The 19,802-nt window shown below is 44.3% G+C and overlaps 1 protein-coding gene across 1 annotated transcript; it reads right to left on the bottom strand.

Annotated features, from left to right (window-relative positions):
• Positions 1–148: 148 nt before the first annotated feature.
• On the bottom strand, positions 149–12,499 carry LOC144742027 (SH3 domain and tetratricopeptide repeat-containing protein 2-like; the record flags this gene model as incomplete). The annotated part of the gene is given in 22 exon segments (XM_078624524.1): positions 149–830; positions 1,180–1,376; positions 3,680–3,830; positions 3,947–4,069; positions 4,218–4,368; positions 4,442–4,619; positions 4,962–5,128; positions 5,211–5,431; positions 5,515–6,375; positions 6,711–6,905; positions 7,205–7,240; positions 7,242–7,510; positions 7,599–7,649; positions 7,761–7,900; positions 8,071–8,266; positions 8,373–8,446; positions 8,513–8,714; positions 9,440–9,583; positions 9,729–9,834; positions 9,979–10,106; positions 11,098–11,226; positions 12,418–12,499. Coding segments are annotated over 22 exon segments (4,483 nt in total), but the record flags the coding sequence as incomplete, so codon positions are not given.
• Positions 12,500–19,802: the final 7,303 nt, after the last annotated feature.

The raw sequence follows: 19,802 nt of genomic DNA, 5'->3' as shown, positions 1-19,802 counted from the left end.
ATAGGGCAGGAAGATTTTGCATTCTGTTACTGGCCAGGAGACATGTGGCCACAGAGGAAATGTCAATGAAGAATTTAAAGTGCTGCAGGGAGACTATGTGTAGGAGTTCATTTTCACTGAGCGTTATCTGTCAAAGCGACATACTTACACGCATGACTGTCCTTTTTAAGATCTACATCCGTTTCTTCTGTAATGTCACTTGTTTCATTTTTAGCAGGCATTTGAGCGAGGGCACACTGGTTGGTGACGTAGTGTAGGAGGCTTTCGATGGAATTGCTCCCACCTGTTTTGCTCTGGTAGTTTCGAGTGTCAGAGAGGCTGCTTGAGTCTGAGATCTGCTCCTTCGCCATTTCAAAGGACTCTGTGAAAGTAGCGTCACTGTTTGACTGACCAGCAATGGTTTCTGTCCCTGATTCATTGGGAACCTTCAACGGATTGGCTGGACCTGAAAGATGAACGCCGTCATCTTCCTTCCTGTCAGGAATAAGATCAGTGTGTGATTTTTCAGCATCTACCCGGATTATACAGTTTTCCTTTCCAGCTGCAGAAGTGAAAATATTTTCAGAAACAGTGTCCTCCTTTTGGCGAAAAGCTGCATCTGCATTGTCCATGCTTTCCTCTCCAATAGCAGAGCTCCCCCCTCTAGCCAGAACTCTCTTTAGACTCTGGGCTCTGTCTCTGTAAACTTGGCACAGCTGAGCATCGAGCATGTGGTTGCCATGGATCTCAGCAAGCTTCATGTATACCACATACAGAGCCTCCGGGTTAGCGGTGTCTTGCAGGGCAGCTGCCAGAGCCAAATGGAAATAGCCTACTGCATCAAAAGCATCCTGGGGAGAGTTGACAGAGTGGCACATGACAGAGATTAAAGATGTGAACTGTTTTTTCAGAAATGTCAAACATGAAAGAGATCAAAATATTTGCAAAAAGCGTCGACCACTTATTGTGACCCAAAATGACAAAATTTGACAAGTGTTTCAGCCGTGAAACCCAAAAGTGTTAATAATTATAAATCCAAGTTCCAATGTTTTTGGCCTATTTTGACTACAAAAAAGTCTTTTGTGAAAGTCTATTGTGAAGTATTGTGAACAGCCTGAATATGATGTGGTAAATATCTCTGGGAGTAATTTTTAAAAGTTCAGTAATGTACCGCAGACATATATACATTTCTCCTTGTACCTTGAGCTTGTGCAGAGTGAGGTTGCCCAGTCTGCAGTAGAGCTGGGTGTAGTAGCGAGCCTCCAGCGGGTGCTGCACGACAAGCGGACAGAACGACACAGACTTGATGTAGTAGTTTTCTGCCATCTCATACTGCTGCAGGTTGTAGTAGACTGAAGCCAGGCGGTGGTAGGCCGTCCTCTCATTTAGACGCACACCTGCCAAACACAGGGATGGTGTCAGTAACAGAGTGCAACTGTATTTGCTACACATGTTTTTGAGACTTATATTTTAGCAACATGATTAATCCTTACCTCAAAAACCTGTTGAACACGAACTGATACATGTAATCTGCTTTTCAGTGGATTATCATTTCACTGCAGACAGTGGAAGGGCTTTTTTTTTCACAGTAAAACTATTTGTATACTTTTAAATAAATATTGTCTGTATTGAAATATATAATAATAATAATAATAACAATAACAATAATAATAATAATAATAATAATAATAATAATAATAATAATTATTATTATTATTATTATTATTATTATTATTATTATTATTATTATTATTATTATTATTATTATTATTATTATTTTAGATACAAAGGAAGGGGAAAAGGAGTTGTACAGGTTGGCGAGGCAGAGAAATCAGGCTGGAAAGGATGTACAGCAGGTTAGGTTGATTAAGGACAGAGAGGGAAGTGTCATCACCAGTGAGGAAAGTGTGTTGAAGAGATGGAAAGAATACTTTGAGGAATTGTTAAATGAAGAAAACGATAGGGAATGTAGGAATGAGGAGCCAGAAATGATTAGGAAGGAGGTTGATCAGATTAGAAAGGATGAAGTCAGGAAAGCTTTAAAAAGGATGAAGAGTGGTAAGGCAGTTGGTCCAGATGACATACCAGTGGAGGTATGGAAGTGCTTAGGGGAAGTGTCGGTAGATTTTCTGACTAGGTTGTTTAACAAAATATTAGACAGTAACAAGATGCCTGATGAGTGGAGGAAGAGTGTTCTGGGTACCAATTTATAAGAAGGGGGATGTACAGAGTTGTAGTAACTACAGAGGGATAAAGTTGATGAGCCATACCATGAAGGTTTGGGAAAGAGTAGTTGAAGCCAGGTTGAGACAGGAAGTGGAGATTTGTGAACAGCAGTATGGTTTCATGCCTAGAAAGAGCACCACAGATGCAATATTTGCACTGAGGATGCTGATGGAGAAGTACAGAGAAGGTAGGAAGGAGCTGCATTGTGTTTTTGTAGATTTAGAGAAGGCATATGACAGGGTGCCAAGAGAGGAATTGTGGTTTTGTATGAGGAAGTCAGGAGTGGCAGAGAAGTATGTTGGCTTGGTGCAGGACATGTATGAAGGTAGTAGAACAGTGGTGAGGTGTGCTGTTGGAAGGACAGAAGACTTCAAGGTAGAGGTAGGACTGCATCAAGGATCGGCCCTGAGCCCCTTCTTGTTTGCTTTGGTTATGGATAGGATGACAGATGAGGTCAGACAGGAGTCTCCCTGGACTATGATGTTTGCAGATGACATTGTGATCTGTAGTGAGAGTAGACAGCAGTTGGAAGAGAACCTAGAAAGGTGGAGGTTTGCTCTAGAGAGAAGAGGAATGAAGGTCAGTCGTAGCAAGACAGAGTATATGTGCATAAATGAAAGGGAGACCAGTGGAAAAGTGAGGTTACAGGGAGCAGAGGTGGTGAAGGTGCAGGAGTTTAAGTACTTAGGATCAACAGTGCAGAGTAGTGGAGACTGTGGAAGAGAAGTGAAGAATAGGGTGCAGGCAGGGTGGAACAGCTGGAGAAAAGTGTCAGGAGTGATTTGTGATAGAAGAGTTTCAGCTAAGGTGAAGGGAAAGGTTTACAGGACTGTGGTTAGACCAGCTATGATGTATGGTTTAGAGACACTAGCGATAGGCAGAAGACAGGAGGCAGAGCTGGAGGTGGCAGAGTTAAAGATGCTGAGATTCTCTTTAGGAGTGACCAGGATGGACAGGATTAGGAATGAGGTCATCAGAGGGACAACACAGACAGGAAGGTTAGGAGAAAAAGCTAGAGAGGCTAGATTGAGATGGTTTGGACATGTGCAGAGGAGGGACAGTGGATACATTGGTAGGAGAATGTTAGAGATGGAGTTGGAGGTAGGAGACAGAGAGGAAGGCCAAAGAGGAGGTTTATAGATGCAGTGAGGGAGGACATGGAGGTAGTTGGAGTCAGAGTAGAGGATACAGAGAACAGGGAAAGATGGAAATCGATGATTCGCTGTGGCAACCCCTGAAGAGGGACAAAGCCGAAAGAAGAAGAATTATTATTATTATTATTGTTGTTGTTGTTGTTGTTGTTGTTGTTATTATTATTGTTGTTGTTGTTGTTGTTGTTGTTGTTGTTGTTGTTGGTATTATTAGTAATAGTAGTGTTTTTATTATTGTTGTTGTTGTTGTTGTTGATTTACAGGGGGGTTTAAACTTGACCAGACACTCATGTAACCCGACGGGCCTGGCTCTGAGTCAGTACCTGTTTTGCTGGCAATCTGAACAGCCAGTGTTGCATACTGCAGAGCCTCCTCCTGCTCTCTGTGGGCCATCAACAGTTCGGTCAGTTTGCTCAACAAGCGGAATTCTGAGTGGATGTCCTTGATGCTTCGTGCGAATGGCAGGCTGCCATCCTGGAACAAAATATGGATTGTCTTGTGAGATGATATGTCAAGACAATCAGAAGTGAAACATATTGTAATGCAACAGCATGCATCAAGAGGACTGCTGCCTTGTGAAATGTTCGTACCCTGTAGAAAGGAAGGGAGGCCATCCTGTTCCGGTGGCTTTTAAAGTAGACGTCCCCTGCCTCCTCATAGATGCTCATGGAAAAATGAGGGTCATTCATCCTCAGAGCCGTCTTCACTGCTGCCTGCCAATCAGATGGAGCCATCACTGAATCTACTGTTCATAACTAGAATGTTACTCCAGGGGAAAAGGGGTGTGAGTTGTTTCATGCAATCAGTGCCTGTAGAGAAGAGTAGATCAGACTCCTGACTTTCCAGCTCCGCCTCCCTCACCTGCAGGTACATGTCAGCTAGCTCGTCCTCATGGATCAGAAAATAGATCCGTCCCACCTGCAGCCACGTCTCGGACTCTTCCTCTCTCTTGCCCAAGTCAATAGAAATCCTCAGGCTTTGTTTGGTGTAGTCCAGAGACTTTCGTGATGATCTGCACCGCAGACCACAGAACTTTATTCATACAAATACGACTGTGGCAGATGGGGGAGACAAATAAAACTTACTTTTCAGTATTGAGGGAGAGGTAGAGGCTGCTCAGGATTTCCAGATACTCTCCCTCCAGTCTTTTGTCCTTCAGCTCTCTGGATACCGTCACGCAGTGCTCATAGTAGACGATGCTTTGACCGTACAGCAAAACGTCAGCGTACAGACGACTCAGCACCTTCGCCACAACCATCTGACCTGTGAGAGATAAAGTGTAGTTCTTCATCTAAATTATCAGCTTATCATATGGAATGAATCAATTTATGTTAAGAACTATCAAACTGCAATAAAGGAATATTGTGCATGAGGTCACAATGATGTCGTTTGTCCACTGGAGGGCAGTAAACGTTTATTTCTATTTATCAAATGTGACCTGTCCTATATGGTATGTCTATGTGCCATTGTCCATTGTGCGAAATCATCCTTTTTACATACATTTGTGACATGTAAAGTGACCTGCATCTACAAGAGTTGATTGTTGGGCTCAGTTTGTGTGAAGTATTCACTGATAATACATGAATGTTGTTTTTCTGTACTTACTGTGCAGGTTTCTGGCATGCAGTGCAATCAGCAGCCCCATTTCATAACAAGCCCTGAAGTCTTGACTCTTCCCTCTGTCTTTGTAGCTCCGCCCCAGCCACAAGTAGGTCTGCACGTGCTCCTCATCTGTTGGGCTTTCCCATAGTTCCAGGAAAAGGTGCAGAGATCTGGCAAGAACAAAAACCACTCAGCTAAATGATTTTCTGACTGCATTAAATTACAATTACAATAATTAGAAACATTTCTGACCTGACCAGGAAGCTTTCTGCCACCGAAGATGCACGTGCGTCCAGTGCCAGGCATCCTAGGTTGGCGAGTGCGAGGGCCTGGTTTCTTTGGTTCCCACACTCCCTGGATATCACCAAGGCGGAGTGAAGATGCCAGCCAGCCTCTGGGATGCATCCCTGCTGCCTCAGACACAAAGCCAAGAGGTTGTGGATGACACCTCGCTGAGTGGAACTGTCTGTACCCTGGAGGCAGTTTACCCAGAGAAGGAAACACACATTTAGGGTGATAGAACCATTTCTGACCGGCTGATGTGACCTTGGTGTACCTGAAGAGAGATGAGCAGAGGCTGTAGGATGCTCTGAGCCTTCTCAGCCTGACCTGTCAACACCAGCAGCCATCCGAGCAGCACAGAGGCCTTGAAGCTTTCCTCCTCGTTGATGTGGCCTCCTGTCTCCACTGCCTGTTGAGCACAGCGCACCGCCTTATCGAGAGCATCGTACTGCTGGTAAACTGTGGCCAAGCCCAAACACAGGTCTCTCTGGGTCTTCAGGTCCTCCCCTTGCTCCGCTATGGCCAGGGCTTGCAGAAGGTAAACCACAATCTGGGCAGGGAGCAAGGAGGTTCCTTCCTTCCAGAAGGGGTTCAGGCGAACAGAGTTCCTGATAAATAACTCAATTTTCTGGAAGGCATCACGGAGGGAGTGGTCCTGTCTTGAGTCCAGGCTCAGAGAGGCCAGTGCTAAGTAAGGCATGTATTTACGATGATAGAGGCAGCTCAAGAGCCAGTTCAGATCCAGCGGGGCTATTTGATGCCCCATAGAGGCAGAGAAGGTCACTGTGAGAAACTGGAGTCGTTCAACAAAGGGAAGGGCATCGTCGGGTTTCCTGAGAAGCAGAAAGAGGCTGGAGATAAGGTAGCAAACTCGGGCCTCCAGGTGTTTGTCCCCTATTACCACCGATCTCCTCAGAAGTAATTTCAGGAGTTCAACTTCGTCTGAGGAGGTGTACGTGTGGCTGGGGAGACAGAGGAGCAGGGCACTGGCCTTCTCCAGGGTCTGGGGCAGCTTGTCCGTCATACGCTGCTTCAGGTAGATAGCGGTGAGGTTGGTGATGAGAGCGATGAGGAGCGGTGTGTCTGAGAAACTGTCCACTCGAACGCTCAGAGCTTCCTCATAGTACACACGGGCCTGAGGATGAGAAGAAAGAAAGAATGATTTAATTTCGTCAGCCTTACGAAACGTGGGAATCAGACATTTTATTTACAGTAATATAGTTATATAGTTTAGATTTAGTTAATTTACTTTCACATCTAAATGGAATAACATTTTAACACATTTTAATTATATAATATTTGTCCTTTATGAGCATCATATGCATGTTTGAGCAGATGCTGCTGCTTCCGCACAGATCGGGATCTCATCCAAATGTTACTGGGTTCTTTGTCCAACAGAAATTTCTGATAAACTACAAATTGTTGCTGACTGATAAGCAAACACAAAGACAACCAAACAACCAAACAAACCTGGGACAGCTTCAGCTTCCTGGCACACAGTCGTCCCAGGAGAAAGCAGGCCCTTCGATGTGCCCACTGCATCCCCATCCTCTTAGCACACTCCCTCACACTCTCGAGGTGCCCTGATAGCTCAGTCTCAGTCTTTCCACTGAAGGTCACCCACAGGAAGGAGTACTGCAGATCATACAGGGGCAGGAAGTCCTCCTGAAGGGAAAACACCAAAACAGTTCAGGTCAAGTTTGAAAATGGTCAAATTAAATGGCTAAAATTAGTCATTCCACATCAGTAGACGTGGTATAAAAATACACTGAGAGGTGAAGGGATGGAAAGTAGAGGAAATGCTTTATGTATGTTGGTGGCAGCGCTTCTCTGTCTCCTGATTTCTTAAATCTTAACCCCGATGGGACTATTAACTACGACAAACCAGAAATACGGGGGGACATAAGTGTTCACTTCTCAATGATTAGCTTTGAATGTTCAGGTCAGGGACTTTTTTTGCTGACCTGGAAATGGTCACGGTTGAGCAGGGTCAGCGTGGGGGTCGCAGAGCTCGGACTCTTCCCCCTCCCAGCTGTTGTCCTCCAAGAAGAGAGGTGGGTCTTCCTGGAACTCGTCCATTTCTCTAAACGTGTCCTCGAGAGTGAAGGACAGGCGCTCTCCCTCCTGTGGCAGAGCGCTGTGCGAGCGGTACTGTGACAGACGAGGAGAGGAGTGAGAGAGCGAGGCGCGAGGGGAGGAGTGGTATGGAGGCGTCCCTCCACTTCTCTCTGAAATGACACTCTGGCGGGCGCTTGCAGGTGTCTTGTGGTCTGACAAAAGGACAGTTATTGACATGATTACACTTGCTGCCACTCACGTTTTTAATTCCAATACATTCAGCAGCTTAAAAACAAATACCATGTTTTGGTCGGTTCCTGATGTACATGAAGTCAGACTCATCCAGTCGGTCTGAAAACACAGAAAGTAAGGTTGACAATGGTCCTCTTATTAGGACCCAAACAACGTCTACATCCCCTCGCTCTCGTTGCAATGTGAGGTAGCACATTTCCTGAGCTTTACCTAGCCGATACACAGAGCTGATGTCCGAAGGGAAGAGTCTCTCCAGTAAGATGCTGCTGTCACTTGGCTCAGAGCTACATGGGTTAATCTGAGCCAGGCTGGACCTCTCGTCCACAGTGAGAAAGACCAATTGTCTGTCGCTGTGCAGGAAACACAAAGGCAGCATTATAACGTCAGCTGTGTGTGCGCAGCCTCCTCATCCACTCCACCCTGTCCAGACTGCAGATACTGTTTCGTACACACATCAATGTGGATTTTATGACGACAAAGATGTGAAATGACATTGTGCGGTGCAGAAACTGTCACTTACAGAGATGTGGTATCCAGAGGTTGGACATGGGCCTTGTGTACAAAGCCAGTGCGTCCGGTGGAGGTGTGTTTCCCTATAAACACCTCCAGACCTCGAACCAGTAAACCCTGGATCTCAACAGTGTCACCTTGACTCAGCAGGAGCTCATCTAGACCCACTGGAGTGTAATCAACCACGGCTACACATGAGCCCGTCACTGACAGAGAACAGTATCTCATTAGCATATACATTGCAATCATTTGGTTTGGGATGTATCAGGACAGCGAGGGCTGTGTATTGTAACTATATGAATATTCTTTTACCAAGTGGGTGTTCAAATGCTTCTTTCTCTGTTGGTGAGCATCCGGCAGAGCCCGGATCTTTCCTCAGGAACCATCTGACCAAACAGGGATCAGTCAATCATAAACAATTTTTTCCCCACATGTGCAGCAGAGTGACTCACTGATAGAAAGGGTACGGCAACGGCTGCATGGTGTGGACTGGCACGAGGCCGTGGTTCCCCGTGGAGAGCATCGTACCCTCCCACATGTCGTCCTGCCCTGTATCCCTGACCATCACCAGGTCATTCTTTTTGAATGATAGCTGCTCCTCATCTTCCTCGTCCTGCTCGCTTCTTGTAACAAGCGCCTTCGCAAAGAAGGAACCTGCGGAGAGTTGGTTTCTTTGGTACACCCTATTTTCTGGAGAATGTCACCACACGTAATTTAAAATCAACAGCTTCTGTGCCCTCATTCAGTCACTGGCATGTGATGGATGATTTATATTCCCCTCCTCTATGACATTAATGCATTTCTCATTGCAATTTACCGGCATTGCAGCGCTACTTGGCCGAAGAAGAATGCTCACAACGAAGTTGTTTATGTAGACTAGGAAAATAAAATCAATATGCATTCTTGGAGCAGAGCGTGAAATACACTTGCTTTGACACACCAGATGGGGAATGTGCAAAAAATATCAGCATTCTTAAATGTAGTTCAGTTTAATTCATTTGAGGAAGGAATTTAGAGCACAGAAGGCCTTTGTGAAAAAAAGTTGTCAAGGTTAATGCAGCTGTGCACGTTGAAGTACAAGAGATCCACTCTGCTTGCACATGTGGGAAAACTAAAGAGAAAACTATTTGAATTGTAATTTGTTTAAAGTTTTGCATGACCCCTCTTAAGTGTTAATTGGGGTCAGAGGGAAAAAATGCTGAAGAAGCGGGTCAACTGAAGGCTACAGTCAGTTATTGCTTTAAATAATGTGATAATACAGTGTACTAGAAGCAGATGCTAAGAGTCAGATTATAACCACACTAAGCTGCAGTTGTTGAGTTACACAGGCACTGATTGGATTCCATCCTTCTTTGTGTGTTCAAAGTCTTATAACCTACCCTCCTGCAGCAGAAGTCCCAGGTAAAGTGTGGCCAGATGTTCCTCATCCACCCTTACACTGATCTGCAAGTCGCTGAGCAGGTGTGGGTCCAGCCAGAAGGCCTGATCACACAGGAAGTTCTCCAAACAGCGAGCCACGAAGCCTAAAGCAGAGTGCACATATTTCTGAATACAATTAGTGAATTAATGACTTTACAACAAATGTACAGTGTATAAAGAGAACTGCTGCAAGCACAATAACATGGATAGTGTAATAGTGAAAGGTCATACAGGTCATGTTGGTCGTACCTAATGCCAAGTAAGTTGAAAACTTCCAGATTTCCTCCACAGTTTTGAATGTGAGCACAAAGCTATCAGTTTCTGCATGGACAGACACCAGACGTGCAGACAAGTCCTGCAACAATAAAGTTTCATGGTTCAGTCATAGAACATCTATGTCAGGATGAGGACACAAAGAAATAAAAGACAAAACAGTGTATTAGGGTTATGAGAGAGGTTCACAGTAACATTTGTAATGTCAGATCTGATTGTCTCTCACTTTAAAGAGCTGGATGACATCTTTGCTGTTGCTCTCCACCACTCTGAGTCGAGTGCGCAGGGCTTCCTGGAGGTCCCGGTCAGGGTCCACACTGGAGCGCCGCTGCCCAGTGAATAACAGCACGATTTCTAGAGGCAAGATGACAAGACAAACAAAAAGAGAACTGGGATGAGATTATGCTGGCACATTGCGAATACGTTGGTGGACAATAATCACTTCAAACACACATACACACCGCTTAGGTCAGAAGTGCCAGAATCAACAAAATCAAAATGGCAGCCACTATGATGTTGAATTTAAAATGAACTGCTGGAGTCTGTGTTAGCATTAGCTTTAACTTTAGCCACAGGGTTGGCAGTTTCCCTGTTTTTTATTGTTTCATTTGCTAGCTGCTAATCAAACGCCCGATATTTAATAATTAGCATGTCTAGCAAAAGGCTTAACCTGGATTAAAATGCCAACTATGACAATTCTTTTCTGTGTTTCTATGTTTTCTATGTAACATTTGGAGAATCATGAAATCAATTTCTGCATTGAATTATGTAAAATGATACAGTTCTATTAGTATTTATAAATGGTAACAGTACTGTGTATATATATATATATATTTTCACTATATTTTCATTTTGTCACTCATTAATTTGTGTGCTGAGCCTTCGTTAATGTGATCCGTGATTCTATCATTTCTATCTCTAATTCGGTTTGTGTGTCTACTTAAAGTTATCTCAGTACACACAGAAAAAGGAGCAGAAAACTGTCTGTGACACAAATTAATACATACTAGTAAGTGAGAAAAACCTTTCAGAGATCATTTTTTTCTTTGGGCAGTTGTGAGGGGTTGTTTGTATTTCATGGAGATGCTGTGTGAGATGCTGTGTGAGCACATTGTTAATCCACAGAGGAATAACGCAGCTATTATCCTTCTTACTGGACTGAGTGGCCATTTAAAACCATTTGGAAGGAAGAGCATGGGGGAATGTGATGAATGGATCTAAACTGCTGAGTAAATAAAATATTAGTTGACAGGAAAACTTCATCAGTATGAGTATAAAACCATGTGCGTCTGAGTTGAAGTTAGTTTGTACACAGACTGTTCATATTAAATTATCATGAATGTACCTGAGGAGAATTTTTCGCCCATCGACACCGTGCTTCCTCGAAAGAAGGCTTCTTTTCTCTTCCAGTAGCTGTCTGCCTCCACCCCTCCGTTGCCGTCCACCACTGGACGGTCATCATCCGTGCCTGCACCTGACACAGGAAAAACACATGACGTCAATCTCTTGTTTCACCGGTAAGACAAAATCTCCGGTATGTAGTCACATGGTTCACGTTAAAAGCTGAAACTAGAGCTCAGAGTTGTATGTTTTATTTTTATCATTCACAAATAAAGATGCAAGTTGCACATGGAATTGGAGAACTACTCCTGCTGATGAAATAAGAAAAGTACTGGAAAAATAGCAATAGCATATTTAAGTTTATTCTAATATCTGTCCACTGAAATGACCACTGTGCACGAAAATGATTAGGTACATATAAAAGGGCCGTAAAAAGGTGACAAGCTTCCTCTGATTTGTTCCATTGCATAGGAAGGATTGCCTGAAATCTTCCTCCTTATATGACCACAAACAGCAGCACAGACCTTTATACTTCACTTATTCGCACCTGTGGTTCTGTCTTTTTCTGAGAAATGTTCACTTGTTCCCCCAATAGTATAGGATGGTTCCCTCCAGAGAGCATCCAGCTCAGCAGGAGAGATGTCTAGAAAGAAAAAGAGGAAATAAATTAATAGTGATCAAAATGGTAAGGTTTCACATATGTCAAGAAACTGTCATTGATGGGGGAGTTCATGTCACAAGGGCAGATGAGCACTTGGGGAAGCGACGTGTTAGCGTGAGGTGTTATCGGGGCTTGAGGGGGTATGAGGAGCAGGACATACGCACGGGAGGGACACATCTGACATCAGAGACTCGGCAAAGTCTGCCTCCTTCCTGACAGTGAACCTTTGTATCAACATTCTCAAGCTTTGGACACCCACTTCTTCTAATGACAACCAACAGCAGGACTAATTCAAAAAACACTCCTGGCTCCTGGTTCCAACATGATGTGTCACTGCATACACACACCAGTTTTACAGTTAAAGCAAAGCGTTCAGGGAAAAAGACAATGGGGCATCACATCTTAGCAACACAATCTAACGTGATATTATGCTGAAGAGGACAACGGCCTATTCTCTCCTTTCCTACAACACAGAACACAGTTAGCACCAACAGAGCTGCTCGGGTCCACACAGGCACAGTCATGCTTCAGGAACACACCATGCCCGTTTTTTACCTTCTCGGCTAAGTGTGCTACCCATGTTGCATATAGACTTTTTATCTGAGTGCAGCGCTCCGTCTCATGACGGTGCAGTTGTAGCACAGAGAGTGGGCTGGCACCGACCTGTGAAGGAGGAGAGGCAGACTTTGATGAGGGGTCCACAGCAGGAGGAGTTGAGCAGCACTCGGCAGCAGCAGGATGCCATTTGGCCCAAACACCAGCAGCTTCCAGAGATCAATGCCATCCCATCAGTGCAGCTCAGCCTTTTTTGCAGCGGCTCTGCTGGACAAGCCCCCTTTTTGATTTCCCTTTCCTTCCCTCCTTACTCTCTCTGTTCTCTCTGTTCCACTTCAGTTCCTTTTCATCTCTTATTCTGGATCTGTTTGGGTCTGTTCTTCTTCATAATCCCACTGTCTCCATCTACCTCCACTCACCACCCTCTCTCTCGCACTCTCTCTCTCTCTCCCCCCTCACTATCTGCCCAGTCAGTGAGTGAATGCACAAAGCACTTTCTCCGATTGGTATGAGAGTGGGGGCAGGTCTCTGGGAGACTTTCCCTATGGCTTGTGTTTGTGTGCGTGAGAGAGACGGAGACAGTGGAAGTATGCACAGAATGTGTGTCCCAGGGATAATGTGTGTTGTTGTTGGTGTGAGTTGATGGGATAGTGTGTTGTTGATACAGAAGGGGCCGGCTGCAAGGTCAGAGTTGAACTCTGTAGTTGAAATCTTCGCAGTGATGCTTAAACAACAACTGCTGACGGTGTTTTGTGGTTCGGAGGAAGTCAATACATAATAGGTGCCAGCACATTAATTAAATTTCATGTGTGAGATATGCTCACACAATCTGCAATGCAACATCACAACTTCACACACACGCAGACACACACCATCAGCATTTACGATTTTGTCTAAATGAAAAGTCAGGAAGCATCTGTCTGATATGAGACTCATTATCCGACCTGTCGCACCTGTTTGTTCCACCCCTAGACAAACCACCATCATCTGGGTCGTAACACCGTCTGTAAATGTTTTACAGTGAATAAAACTTGATGTGGATCTGAATCACTCATGGAACATTTGTCGACTCTTAATTTAAAAAAAATGGTGGTTTGAAGTTTTAAGTCATCATATTGGGAGACAAACACTCAGAGAGTACAGATAACTATCAGATCTGGGGAGATCTGGGACTGGGATCTTTCTATGTGGAGTTTACGTGCTCTCCCCATGTCTGTATGGGTTCTCTCCAGGTTCTGCGGATTCCCCCCACCCCAGAAAAGCATGCTGAGGTTAATTGGCCATAGATGTGAATGTGAGAGTGAGCTGTGGTTGTGGTTGTCTGTCCTCCATGTGGCCCTGATGAGCTGGTGACTTGTCCAGATTGTACCCTGACGTTCATCAGTTTGACAGCTGGGATCAGCTCCAGAACAACCGCGACCATAGCTGGAGCAAGCGGAAAATGATGAATGAATGAATGAATGAATGAATGAATGAATGAAAAAAATCTGATGAGTAACGAGAGTGTGTTCCTCCTTGGCCCATCTCTGCAGCTCAGTAAAACAACTGGTGCAGGTGGATTTTGAATAATCCTACAAACAGACTCCCTAACAAATTACATTGGCTAAAAAACACAACTTCTTGGCAGAGGTAAATCCAGTTGGCCGGTGTTCAGCTCACGATCTATTTTACATCAGCAGTGTCAGCTGTTCATCTAATCACTGGTCCTCTCTGTGCCCTGATGGGGACAGGACATATCCAGACTCACTTAAGACTCTTTGCTGGAGTCTTAAGTGAGGACTATCTAATAAACAGGCCTCATGGCTGATATGTGCGGTCACATGCTTGGATGTTGTTGGCACCAAAAAGCCGACAGCGTCTACATTCCTTTCAATCCATCTTTTAATGCAAACGTGATCTCTGCTGACGATGTGCACAATAGTCTTTGCTTTTCTGACAACCGGAGCACTGAAATCCTTCGGCATGTCCCTCTCTGAGGGACTCACTTGAACAATTCATACAGTAAAAGCCATGACAAGCCACAAACACAGCCTGTGTTTCACTTAATGACATTCACAAGCCCGGTGAGCAAATACCATAAACGACTTCCACGCAGCCTGAAACCGCAGAGGAGCCTGGACCGCAGTCGTGACACTCACCAGTCCATGACAATAACAGTCAAACTAATAAGAAACATATGGTGGATGCGTCTTTGTGTAACTGTGAGCACATTGTGGTGTTTGTAGATTTGGAATATGTGGCCGAGCTAGCGGAGGGTAACATGAGACAAACTCTAAGTTTAGATGAACCGTCTGTGGCCGCAGACAGATTCCCACACTGGTACAACAAGCAAACATGGTGGAACTATAAGTTAAGTGTTCTGGCTTTCAGCTTTTAACTCTAGAAGCTGACATTGTTGAATTGATAGGAAACTGGATGGAGGGTACACATCATCGGCACATTGCTCGCTGACATCACCAAATCACAGCGACACACTGAGTTCCCCGTGTGACGGTGTCAGTCTGTGAAGTCATCACAGGTAAAACAGCAACTTTATGGTGATGTGTCCGAGGACAAAGTACAGGAGAGTCAACCCCGACCAACACAACGAGGTTCACAGCACATAGTCACTCACAGTCCGAAGTGTTGAAAGCAAAAAGACAAGCAGGTCTTACCTCTCTGCTGCTGCCAGCTGTCCGTTGTCACTTCATTCCTCATGTGCATGACAGAATGAAAATGTGTGTGTGTGTGTGTGTGTGTGTGTGTGTGTGTGTGTCTCTGCTCTCTGTCTGTGACTGGAGCAGAGCATCACATGACATCTGTCACTGTCGGTCAAAACTCACCAGAGGAACCACACAAAGAGAAAGTCAGTGTTAAGTCAGTGAGTCTGAGTGTAAATTCTTCTGAGCAAAGGCTGTCGCACTGTTCTGTCACTGAGGAAGTTTTGTTTTTCTTTTTTTTCTCTTACTTTTGCTTTTTAGCTCCTCCCCTGATCTCTCTCTCTGTCTCACTGTCTCTCTCTCTCTCTGTGCCATGCTACAGCAGTGCCTCCCATTTGGAGTAGTACAGCCTCGTTTCCTCATTCTCCAACACCAGTTGTACCAGTCTGCTGTGACGCACCTGAAGTCAGAAAGACGCAGAGACCCAGCTGGTTGGTATTATTGTTCATATCTGAGGTATCAGTCGTCCTCATTCCAAAGCTTTGTGCTCCAACAGGACCTGCCCCAGTAGTTTACACACTTGCATTCCTCTTATGATAATGTCCAGGGGCCCTATAAACAGGTTTAAGGAAATCCTGAATCCTGAAATGAGGACAACTGCAGTATTTGGTTGTATTTGCACATAAACTAGCAGAAATCAAACGAAACGACTTTAAAGTTTTGCATGTTTGAATTCACTTCATCAGTAACTCTGAAATTAGGAAAATTTTTAGGATTAATAAATTCAGGTGTTAAATCTGCTGTCTGGAACAGGGCGCCAGTATGTTATTTATCCCATATTCCTCACAGTTATGCAAGAATGTTTCTCCCTATTACCTCCTGTGTACAGCATGACCTCGGCTTATCTATGACCCTCTTTCACTTTTTGGGTCATGCCCATTGCTATCTGTGTGAAGGGAGAAGATAATGAACAAACAAGCGGTGCTTTGGTTTCATGTATGTGTTTTTTACTGTTAATGCCAGCATAGTTAAATATAAACTCTGCAAAGGGTTTTGTATCCACAGAACCTCCAGAGAACCATTACAAAGTCACCCTGAGCACAGAATATCAGCCATGCACTACACATGTGATCATTTGGTTATGCAGGACACAGACCATTTATCCTGCTCTGTTTGTGTGTGAGAGTGTGTGTGGACAAAGGGCAAAGAATGTGAGCGTTAAAGAAAAATGCAGATGGACAGAGTGGCTGAAAAACAAAATATACAACCTCCACAGAATTACACTGAGTGGATAATTAGGCGACACAATGTGGTGTTACATCAGGACGATACAGCAATTGTCTCTCCTTCGTCGGTCATCTGAATTCAGCTGATGTCAAACACTAACATGTGCTTTGGAAAAACGGAACAGAGTGATGTCTGTACACCACATTTATACAGTAATAACACACATCAGGGGATGTTTGCCTGTATAGTCAATGAGGGGTCACTGGCACCTCCGCACACTGTGACAATGCTGTGTTAACCCGACGGCCTCCTGCCCTGACGCCTTGGTTGCACAGGAAGACCCGCTTCCTGTTTTTTCTGCCCTGTCAGTCCTGTGAACAAAAGCACAGGGCAGGACTGACAGTGGAGCTCAAGCAGCACCAGAACCACAGGCACTCGCTCACATACTGTAACACGCTGATGAAGATGGTTCTTTTCAAGCATTATTGGATGCCTGTCACCACCACGATCAGGGACTTTTCATTTGGAGTTTTGAATTTAAACATTCATTTCTGCCAGAGAAACACATAACACATAATTGGGTACAAATCAGCTTTAAGTTGATGCAGCTTTCTGTGATTTCTACATGTGATTTTTCTGGTGAAATCCACTTTTTGCAAAGCTGTCAGAAGCAAAGTGAACATAAGACAATACAAAAGCATGTGAGGGATCAGCAGATTAAAAGGCAAAAAGACATCTGAGCTGAAGTGCTGGAGGACTGTGCAGGACAGCTGAAGGAGAGACAGGCGCCTCTCACATCCCGCCATTGTTGAGTTTCCTTTTGGCTTCACACAGGACAGTCAGATAGTTTGTAAAAACAGGCACAATGTGTGTGATACAAACAACAGAAAGAATCACAGAATAGGGGTTTGATTCCCATGTTGAGCCTCACTATGTAGATTCATACATGCTCACATATATGCATTTTGAACTAAATTATACATTTACAAACAATATGAAAACTATATAAATCACATTATGTTATATGTAAACATGTGGTTATGCCCTATGCTATGTTTTCAATCTAATGATGAAGTCCAGTGGTTTTCAGTCTCACTCATCTGTTCTGTCTGGACAACAGCAGATGTCAGTTTGGCCATTAGATGGAGTTATTTCCACATGTATACCACAACGCAAACAGACACTTGTGTTATTTACCACACCCACTTCAGGCCGGTGAAGGGAATGAATTATTTAATCACAAACAGCAAAGCCTGTGGATCAAGAGTCTGGCAATTAACATCCAAAGAACCACACGGAAACAATCCTGTTAATCAATTTGCTTACGCAGATTTTCCAGAAGAGGGCGTGGACTGTTTTAGCAACAAGTCCCGTGTGCCTGGGAAAGAACACCAACGAGTCCTGTCACAAAGGCTTTGGAGAGCAAAATAATTCTGGGAGCAAGTGATGGTGAATGAATGAATTTAATTCAGATGTAAAAAAAAATAAAGAAAAAAGTAGAAAAAAAGCTCACAGCTGTGTAATGCTATGTGTGTGTGTGTGTGTGTGTGTGTGTGTGTGTGTGTGTGTGTGTGAGAGAGAGAGAGAGAGAGAGAGAGAGAGAGAGAGAGAGAGAGAGAGAGAGAGAGACTGACGGTCTCCTAAGTGACGTCGCTTCACTTTATCAAGTTCACAATATGACAACAGAGCACCAGCAAGCCAAATGTACTTTCACAATAAAAGCTGTCTCTGGTCACACAATAAAGGTTTTGGACAAATAGATCAACAGATATCTAGGTCTGCCAGGGTGCCTTTTAGATTATGTAAATTCAAATTTAAAATGTAAATTTCTTTGACACAATAATAAAACATGTATATATCTCTTCTTGGAAGTCTTTTCTATATATAAGGTAGTGTCTGAATAAAAGGGAATGATCGTCATTGTTATTATTTCCACATTGTCTGTGGACCTTTGGTATCCGTTAATGTTGGGGGTTGGCAGCCAGTGGCTACCATAGATTTTCAGACTAATTAAACAACTACCACCTTTTATATTATTGATATAAGATTATCCTCCATAGCTGTAGTCCCTACAGTGTACGGTCACAGTCAACCTATGTGCATTAAACCAGAAATTAGTTTAATTAATAGGGGAGGTCATGTGAAGTGAAGATGAAGACATTTTCACATATACGATAAGACATACAATAGCGAATGAAATACACAGTACACCTTTTATTAAACATATAGATATAATGCAGATATATACAGCCGTTTTCTACCGTGATACTCAGTAACCGTGTCTACTCAGTGTTGCTTTGTACTTTATTTTGAAAAGGTTCACCGGAAAATGCTCGTGGCGCCTGTGCTCTGAGCGCGTGAGGGCGGCGCACGATGACAGTAGGACGGAGCGCGCGCGGCGGAGCGAAGATGTGAAGGAGCAATAAAACCGACGTGTTCTGTTCACAGCTACGTTTGCTTTCCTGGACAAACATCATCATCAGCAGCAGCAGCAGCAGCAGCAGCAGCCCTCCTTTCGTTTGTCTTGTTTTTATCCTCCGGGTCCCTCTGAGCGGTCACCTCCTCAGAAACACACCGGACAGTGAAGGAGCATCATTTACCGTCACTGGATGTTTGAACTTGCTCTGTTCCTGGAGATTTATGGGATTATTTTCCACGACGCCGCCTCGCTGTAGATGAGAACACGCTGGGCATCATGAGTTCTAGTGGTAAGTGTTCCCTTAGGACGGGATAGGTAAGAAGTAGAACAATAAGAGCCTATTAATATATAATGAAGGACCGGAATGTATTTATTGTTGTTCAGTAGAAATAAACTAATGATGTGGCATTTCACTCTTAAATTAGTAACTGGAAAAGGTCAAAGTTGAACCAGGGGAGCATTTTTGGGATTCTTCATTCACCTAACAGCTGTTGCGTTGGCCCTAAATGTCCCTAAATGTCAGCCTTTTTCCTCCTCCTTCTCATCTTCTCACCATGGAAAAACTCTATGTACAAATAGCACTAGGACAATAAATGAGAACAGCATGTATTTATCTCCATCAGCTGTTCAAGTCCTCCTGTCACCTCTAGAGCAGGAACCTGGAGCTCCTGGTTTCTCCGCACAGAGCGCCCATGGAGCTCAACTCGCTGTGTTACAGGACATTACAGATCCGTTTGGACAGCCTGCGGGCTCCTGTCTTACTTTTAGACCGTCCCGAGGGCTGTCATGATGCTAAGCTGACCTTGTATCAGCTGACTCGACCCTGATCCTCTGTCAGCTGAATCAGGGTTTTCCCTGCAGGGCCTGCTCCTCAGCTGTGGGAGCATGTGAACGCCTTCCGCCATGCACTTGTTGTCACCGGTTAATTCACGATTCAGTGCTTGGACCTGCTGAGGAAAGACCCTCCTGTGCCTCGCATGTGGTGGATGTCAGCCGCTGACTTCTCGTCCTCCCTTACCTGTCCCAAGTGTCAACATGAGGAACTCGGTCTTGACCCTGTGGTAACGAGCCTGTGGTTGGAGTGGTGTGTGAAGTAACATGCCGGATTCTTTCGTTAAGCTTCAAAATACTTTTCTCAGCTGACGTGAGGGGGAGGAGCGCGCACTGCCTTGTGTCTGCAGAGCCGTCACAGGTTCTGGTGGTTTAAA

This window comes from Lampetra planeri, unplaced genomic scaffold (genome assembly GCF_965212315.1).
Source record: "Lampetra planeri unplaced genomic scaffold, kcLamPlan1.2.h2 scaffold_822, whole genome shotgun sequence".
In the NCBI taxonomy this organism is placed as follows: domain Eukaryota; kingdom Metazoa; phylum Chordata; class Hyperoartia; order Petromyzontiformes; family Petromyzontidae; genus Lampetra; species Lampetra planeri.
Note: the sequence above shows the minus strand (reverse complement) of the source record. Positions and strands in the feature narration are given on the sequence as shown.